The 8,952-nt window shown below is 37.8% G+C and overlaps 1 protein-coding gene across 1 annotated transcript in view; it reads left to right on the plus strand.

Annotated features, from left to right (window-relative positions):
* gl (glass) overlaps window positions 1-8,124 on the plus strand; it is a 31,133-nt gene extending 23,009 nt beyond the window's left edge. Inside the window, exons 4-7 of the mRNA XM_017616960.1 lie at window positions 1,977-2,705; window positions 2,775-3,202; window positions 3,283-3,555; window positions 7,333-8,124. Of these exons, the coding sequence (XP_017472449.1) occupies window positions 1,977-2,705; window positions 2,775-3,202; window positions 3,283-3,555; window positions 7,333-7,435 (1,533 nt within the window). The 3' untranslated portion in view covers window positions 7,436-8,124. The remainder of the gene's footprint in view (window positions 1-1,976; window positions 2,706-2,774; window positions 3,203-3,282; window positions 3,556-7,332) is intronic.
* The last annotated feature ends 828 nt before the right edge of the window (window positions 8,125-8,952 follow it).

Consider the following 8,952-nt stretch of genomic DNA (forward strand, 5'->3'; position numbering starts at 1 on the left):
ACTAGGTAATCGTTTCAAAAGTCCTTCGATTAGGGTGATTAAACATTTTTGACAGTCTTTTAATATGCTTCTTAAGTCGAGTTTATCACGCAGTTCATTAGCTTCTTCTGTAAATTATCGTGGAAAACTAAGTTTTGTATATTTTTATAATTGGATAACAATTTATTTGAAGGGAAAAAATCGTCACAAATCGCCAATGATGATTTCCTAAAAATTGCCAAATCTGGACACTCTGTTCTATAGGTCCTTTTACACGTGTGGTATGCTGCTACAGATTTCTTGGCTCTCGCGTCTAAATTCTTTTTCCAATTCAAATATGACCACTTTTTCACACCTCACGGATGGCACTTTGCACTTCACGGATGCTTTATAATAATTAAGATAAAACAAAAAAAAAATTAACTTCCATGTTGCCTGCAATGGAATTTGAACCCTGAAATTAACAAATTGTTTCAAGCATCTTTGAGCACTCACCTATAGCCAGACATGTAAATGTGCTTTCAACAAGTCAACACCAGTACGGAAGAAACTAGTTTAAATATTGACGTTCAACAAATTTTTTTTTTCACCACAATTAATTGAAGATCTGATTTTCTTCCTTGGAACGAATGTTTACTTTAACATGGCGATGTCCTAGGAAGCAGTCGATTGTCCCACTCTGCATTTGATTTCGACTACTTTAAAATGCATTTGGCTTAAAGCACTTCAAAGTCAGTATGTTTATTTTGCAGATGTCTTTTCAGCCAATTAAAAAAAAATTAGCATTAAATGCTGAAATAGTTAATTGCCCAAAGTTAGATTATTTTTCAACTACTATTAAATTTTTTATTTGCAAAGGTATCAGAAGTATAAGCTCAAAGAGGCTGCTAGGTGATTATACATCAATTTGAAGTTAGCTGCAACATAAGCAGAAGTAAGTTACTTTTTCTAGGATAATTGGTTGAGCTAAGTAAATATGTGTTAACACAATTGTCCCAGCTGTTATTGCTTGGTATGCATACACTTTCTTAATTATGAAAAAAAATATCATTGAAGTGCAAAATGCTTCATTTTAAGATGGGCGTACTTTTGAACTCGTTTTTATTTGTATTTAATATTTTTTCCCCTCAGTGTATACTAAGATGTGGGCATTCAAACACGTGCGTGTTAAATTTTGGTATGAAAGTATTATTTTTAAACACGAACATTTTTAAACGATAATCAAGTAAAAAATATTAATATTTACTATTTGTTATTTCCCTCAGTCTACATGCATACTCAGTACCCTGCAGCCCAATCAATGTAGCAAAATTTTTAGGTGTAGCCTCAACAGGAAATAGTGTTACTAATAATGGGAAAACGATTACAATTGATTACGCGAAAGTGATTAGTCACAGCGTAGTACAATGATGTATACAATTTTTTCCTCCACAAAACGATATTTTTTCCATCTTAATACGAAACAAACCATTAGTGATACTAGCAGCGATGCGCTTTAGAGCAGATTCCTAACCCTGCAATAGAGAGCTGCAATTCAATAACTGAAAGGTAGTTCGAAAAATCAAGGAGCCAGTAGACGGCACGAGGCAGGTGTGGTTGAACCTCAACGTCGAATCGCTTTTGCTCCACTGGCACAGAAAGAATGGGTGGTCATATTCGGGTTTGTTGACGCAACTATTGGGATCTACCGCAGCGACGAGTCAGCTTTGAATAATTTTTAAATAATTAAAGAGTATATTCTGGAAAATTGAGAGGACGATTTCGTGAGTTTTAATCAGTAGTATTCTTTTTATACATTAGGGAATTATTTCGACGGGAAGTGCCAGATTGTGGTGTACTGTTTGTTTATATTAACATAAGTGATGCGTGTCGAATGGATTTCTTTAATATTTATCTGCTAAAAAATCATAACTTCCTATATTAGATTTCCGTTCATATTTGAGTACTAATTAAATGTTGTTTTGTTTTTGTCTTTATTTTCCTTTTTCCGACAACAGCAAGAGTGCGCTGCGTCTTCCTGTGTTGGCTGTTTGTCTTGTCAAGGCAACACCGTTTTACCCATCTCATCGCTGACGTCGAACGACTTTGGTTGTGGCTCTTGTTTCGATCCATCCACGAGTGTGGTTGCCGGTGCTAGCATTGTTGGATCGGCACAAAACCATTTACAACAGCAGCAACAACAACAACAAATCAACCTCTCTGGCAATATCAGTACAAACAGCACCGTTAACAACACTAACGGTAGCAGCAGCACGGCCAGTTATTGGAGCGCAGATGAGATGGCGTCATCGTTTCCCGGATTACCGCCATTAGACATCGACCCCTTGCCCAGCCTTTTCCCCTTCTCCCCGTGTGGCGCTTCATACAACTTCTCCACGAATCCACATCAAGCTTCACTCTCGTATACCGTCCATCCACACCAGATGCTAGTCTCACCAAGTGGTCAAGTTTCGCACCCTTCGCAGGCTCAGACTCAATCCGCGACACATGGCGGTTCGCTGAGTTCGGCTGCCGCGCAAACAACCTGCTACTATGATCCTAGCTCAAGCGGTATGATACCTGGGTCACCATCCGTCGGCAGCACATGCAGTCAGCACATAACATCCAGCGGAGCTGCAGCCCCTCCCCCGCCACCAATGTATCCCAGCATGAGTGTGAATGTCAGCATGAATATGACTATGCATGGCTATGGCGCGGAGGGAACGGTGCCCATGCAGTGCTCACAGGTATGTAGGTTCATTGATTACATACGGTGAATTTATGTACATAAATATAAGTACAACGTCCTCATATAGATGCAATGGACGCCGCCGAATACCAGCTCCTCTGTCAACGTCCTCTACCCGCCATTATTGAGTCCAACACATTACCCACCCGGGGCAACATATTCCTTCACCGCCGATTTCCGAACGCCAACTTTGCAGCAGTCTAATCAGAGTCCTGTGCCCGGTGTTCTGCCTGCACTGACGGATGCCGTGATAGTCGAGGAGGATTCGCCATCGCCGACAAGCGATACATCGCGACATCTCTTCGCCGCTGCTGGCACAGAACTCGCTTCCGACTTTGCGTCGCCAACAAAGAGTCCCTATGAGGATGATGAGGACAGCAACGAAGAGGGCTCTGACTCTAAGCCAAATCTGTGTAGGCTTTGTGGAAAAACTTACGCACGCCCAAGCACGCTCAAAACGCATCTGCGAACACATTCGGGTGAGCGGCCTTACAGGTATAGCAGCTCGTTCGTTTCTTGGAAACATTATATGTGCTATGATTTACATATGTAATTTTTTATTAATTTTTGTCTAGATGCCCGGATTGCAATAAGAGCTTTTCGCAGGCCGCCAATTTAACGGCACATGTACGCACACACACCGGACAGAAGCCATTCCGTTGTCCAATTTGTGATAGACGTTTCTCACAAAGTTCCAGCGTCACCACGCACATGCGCACCCATTCCGGCGAAAGACCCTACCGCTGTTCTTCGTGCAAGAAATCCTTCTCGGACAGTTCCACACTTACAAAACATTTGCGAATCCATAGCGGAGAAAAGCCGTACCAATGTAAATTGTGCTTGCTCAGGTAAATTTGTATGGATTCGTACACACATGGTGTATAGGACCTGTCTCAGATTTGAGAGAGTGAAACAACCATTTTAGGGGATCAACGAACGAAGGGGAACGCTCAAACGTTATACATATTACAAACGAAATATCCTTGTTAATTTTTTGATATAGTTTTATTTAATCATTTTTACGCTGAATTATCTCGCGGTTTTCGGTAAAGAGTTTTCTATGGACGCTCATGAGGCATAATCCAGAAAGCCCTTCTCCTCCTGTTGTGCTTCTTCGCCAAGTTTTTACTCTACGAAGTGTACTAAACGATTGCTTCACAGTCGCTGTTATGCATGGAAAAGCGCTCAAAATAGAAATACACATATTTATCGCTGGTAGAAATTCGTTTTCTTCTTTAAATAGGTCTACAACTTCAACATCCTTCAAATCTTCTTCAGAAAAGTTCTTTTTTTCTCTCTTCCATAAATTGTACCAAAGAATGAGTTCACTGCCCATAATTAGATCATAAATCTGTTGAAAATGCTTCGCGTTCTTTTGTACTGGAACATTTAAGCTCTACCCAAAATTACAGCGGACGCCGGTAAAGCGGTCGACGGTAAGTGAACAGCTGCACAGTTGCCGCAGTGAACTCAGCGTTGGCATTTTTGGTACAATTGTACTTTTTTGATACAATTCCGTTCACAATATACTTTCCTACTACGCAAAACATTTTAGTATAATTTTGTGACGAATAATAAAAATATATGTATAGCTCTGAAAATTCACAGAGGGACATTTTTTTATTCTCTTTTTGTTTTGACCTTTTTGAATTCGCCTTTGTAAGTTTTGAAAAATTGTTAAAAATGCCTTGAATGAACTTTTATAACATAGCACAAGGTGTGTTATCTGCCTCCCCTTCCCAGGCAATATTTGAAAGAATATGTTCGATACTAAATCTGTAAAAATGGGAGCAATATCTTCGATAACACTGGATAACAAGTTTTTTTTTTTTTTTGGTTCACCGGATGCCACTATGCAATTCCTATGTGGAATTGGTAGGTGGTTCCGAAAATGAAGTTAATTTTTTTCTCTGTGGATAACTTGCCCTTGATATTTGCAATTTACCGTTATTAAGCATAAAAAAGAATGGTATATCAGGTATATCTTACGAACAAATCGTAATAAGAAATACGGCAAATGAAAGCTAAAAACGATTTTTTGTCAGTGTTTTTATTTTGTATGCAGGCCTGTTCATTTACAAAAAAGCTAAGCTACCAATGAAAAAAAATCGAAGGATAAATTAGAAAGGAATGAGTGGTCAAATGAAAATGCACAAAGATGTTTTGTATGAGAAATGAGCAGAAAAGAATGTTACTCAAACGCCATGTACACCTGAGTAACACTTTTTTCTGCTTATATTTCATACAAGAAGTCCTTGAGCATTTTCATTTGAATTTAAGTTGTTGAAAAGTAATGAATATCTACGGGCCTAATCCCGCGATCCAGGGATTTTGATAACGACATCTCGAAAATCCCGGGACCGTAAAAAGGGAATAAATTAACACACCTAGTGCATGAGCCATTCCATACGCCTTTGCGAGTTTTAATTGTGACAGCGCTTAAGAGCGTGGTTACCCACGAACGTGTACTTAACATAGCGTAGAAGTACGTAGAAACATATCAAGTTTGCTGTTGATAGAAAGAGAGAGAAGAACCGTCAACGTCACGGTCAAGAGGTGGTGAGTTTTTGTTAACCAGCAGATCCCATAAGATAGATCGTGTCAGCTGACACGTTCTCCATTTTTACGTCTGTGGCTAACTGCGCTTTAACCGTCGACCGCTTTACCTTCGTCCGCTGCAATTCTGGGTAGAGCTTTAATCGAATACAATGGGTGCAATCTAGACAGCGAAAAAGCTGGCGTATTTTCATTGGAAAAGCGTAGTTGTAAAGATGCCGTTAGTGAATCGCGATACGGTTTTATTATAGACCATCGCCAGTACTCATTTTCATTGACCGATGGGGTTTACTTCTGTTTTTTTTTTTTGTTTACCTGCCAAACGTGATAGAGAAATTTCTACTCCTAGATCGACATTTTCTGTAAATTTCCTGATAACCTTATATATTTCCGACCACCACACAAACGTGACATATTGGGCGCATAATTGTTGCGAGGGGGGGGGGGAAGCTGCCCCCTGCCCCTACCTGGCTACGCCCTCGCATTCGAGTATATACCAAAAATTTACGATTTACGTTTGCAAATGCATAACGTGTAGCAGGCCTGTTAGTAGCGAATCATAAAAGTAAGTCGCTATAGGTATTTACATATCTAAATTTAGGGTACTGGCAATTTTACAAGGATGCAAATTAAGAAAGAAAACACAAAATAAATAAAATAAAATTTAATAACCACGCTGTTATAAATGAACTAAAAATTAGAAAAAATTTCTCAGTCCCATGGAATTTGTTTTGATAACTTTTGATTTTGAAATTTTAGCAAAAGTCATTATAAACATTTTATGAGATTTAAAACGAAAAACATGGAGCGATACGATACGATACCAAATCGATATTTTTGCCATTCGATATCGATTCTTTTTATCCGATAGCATTCAAATTCAAATTCAAATTTTTTGGAATCGAGTACTAGGACCCTTGTATCGCATCGAATCGTAAATAATATACATTTACATTCAAAATCAATCTGAAGACATTATATTAAAAATAATTGTCTGTTTTTAACAGGGACATTCTGGCAACTGTCTTTCAACTCGCCACAGTCTGTGGAAAGAAAAAAGTCTTTAAAAAAAATTTTTTTTATAACAAGTGATTTCTCTCAAAATAGTTTTTCAAAACGAGTGGTGAATGATAGAGCATTTTTTCTAAGACTTTTGTGCTAGAATAGCAAAAGTCTTTCGATCTTTCTTGCCATCTGTCTTTTATTTGTCTTACTTTTTACTATCTTAGCCAGAATTGCCCTGCAAATTCGTTTTGCTGTTTTTAAGGAAATAACGAGGGTTGTCCAATATAAATAACTTATCTATACATACACATGTTATGTGCAACATTTCAATAATCGAAATAGTTTTAACAAGAACAAAATATAACCAAAGATCATAGAAAATAAGGATGCTGGCTATGTTAATGGCTCCCTTATATTCTATGTCCCTTCTGATAGCGAAATTGCTGCCACGTTTGTGCGGGAAATGGTTTTTGGGCCAGAGTACAGGATTTAAAAAAAAATATTAAGCGGAACAATCTTCTCAAAAGCGGCACCGTCCCGCCAAAATCGGCACGAATGGTCACCGTAACCATAGGCCCTGAATCCGGCACTGGCACCTACGCCTATAATATCCCAAAATTTCAAATAAGCTGTATAACACCCAACACATTTTTAATCATGGGTTTTTTATTTCATCAGCGACATCCTGTAAAATTATCCGCATAATTTTTTTTTTATACATTTTCACCCACCAACTGCCCTTTTCAATGAAATTAAAATGAAATTAATCAAAAAGGGTTAAGAATACCCGTTAGAACATTTAAAGTTCAAGAACATTTTATACCCCTGAGCAAAAAATTGTGATGGGGTAGAGATTTGGCTAACGCTCGACCATTATTTCGTTTAGGACTTAAGATGAAACTTTAAAATTTGTGTACATTGTTATCAAATCAGTTCTTACAATTCAGCAGATCAAGACAAATAAGAAAAAAGAACACACTGTGATTTATGTTTATGAATTGGCAAACATACTTTTGCAAATTATTAAAAAATTTAAACCTGTATTTCCATATATTCCTTTGCAGATTTTCCCAATCGGGCAACTTGAATCGCCATATGCGGGTTCATGGAACCAATCAAAACAATGTCGGCAACAGCAGCAACGGTGGTAACAATCTGTTGGCATGACAAAAGGCGCGAAGTGGCGCCGCATTTCAACATTACTACCCCCCCTACACCCACGGTGCTCACAATCTTCCGCATGCCCCGCACGCACACCCTCATGCCCATTCCCACGCCCACGCCCGCGCCCACGCCCACGCCCACGTCCACGCCCACGCCCATAATCATCCACACATGCATATACCAAGCAGTAATTATGATTATAGCAGCTATGGCATCAACGATTACACTTCACCCGGATCACAAAACTATTCAGATTATTATTTTTGTGCACTTAATAAACCCAAAATGGAAAGATTCTATTAGCCGGAACGACAGCAGCGACAAACATTCATAGATTAAGGGAAATGGAGTAAAACAGGTGTTAACGAAAATATGTATATGTACTTATAGTATATGAACAACAACAACTATGGTCTTTGAATTTAGACGAAAAGCCAATCGAATGTACGTACGTACGTAAATAGACGAGAGGATGAAAAGGAAATTAAGCGACAAAACTTTGGTTGAAAATGCTCAAATTTAACAAATAAAGCTTGTTGGTGTAATTAATGAAAAAGCTACACTAAGTAAATATGCCATTAATAAACACTCAAGAATGTACATAAATAAATAAATACACCCGAAATTTATGATAGTTGTATACATATGAATACATAAACCCAATTACATATGTAGATTTTCGTAAAAAAAAAAAAAAACCAAAAGAGAAATAATATCAAAACACGCATAAACAAATAAATTTTAGTTTTAGTTATGACCCTTTATCAGTGGCGGATCCAGCGGGTGGTTTTGGGGGTTAAGCTACGTGTCAGTCAGTGGCCATATTATACATACATATGCGCCATATTAAAACACCCCCGTGGGTCCGCCACCGACTGACACGTAGTTTAACCCCCAAAACCCCCCGCTGCATTCGCTACTGCCCCTTATGCATCGACGAAATAATAAAAAAGAAATTTCATTATGGTTTTCGACTAGCTATTTCGTTAAAATGCAATTAATTTTGCTTAAATAGTTATTATTAAGCGAAGTCTTGTCGATATTTCGCGTGCAAGTTAAGGCTGGTGCTGTAGTAGAATTAAAAAAAAACACACACTCATATTTTGCAAGATATATTTTAATTTTTTATCCAGCTTTAAGTTGAACTTATCATCGTCAGTAATCCCGCCTTGTACTCTAGTCAATGGGACGTTCTTTTGTTTTTAATGCTTTTCCATTTACATATGTACATACATACACATAAACATAAGTTTGATCTTATGTTAAAATTTTTATACATATGTACAACGAATACCTAAAACAATGCATGTATGTGTAAGTAAACCCTAATATTATTTTCATGTTTGTAAAAATTAATTAGACAAATAAAGCCATATTAAGTAAATAAATAATTAAAATATGTAAATATATTAGTTTTGTTTTTAAACTAACATCCACGCAAAAATGAAGGCGGAAACGGTTTTACATGCATACATAAGTTATGTATATGTACTAGGGATGTTGCGGATGCGGATGTCAAG

This window comes from Rhagoletis zephyria, unplaced genomic scaffold (assembly GCF_001687245.7).
Source record: "Rhagoletis zephyria isolate East Lansing unplaced genomic scaffold, Rhagoletis_zephyria_1.1 Rzeph_scaffold_01309, whole genome shotgun sequence".
Classification (NCBI taxonomy): domain Eukaryota; kingdom Metazoa; phylum Arthropoda; class Insecta; order Diptera; family Tephritidae; genus Rhagoletis; species Rhagoletis zephyria.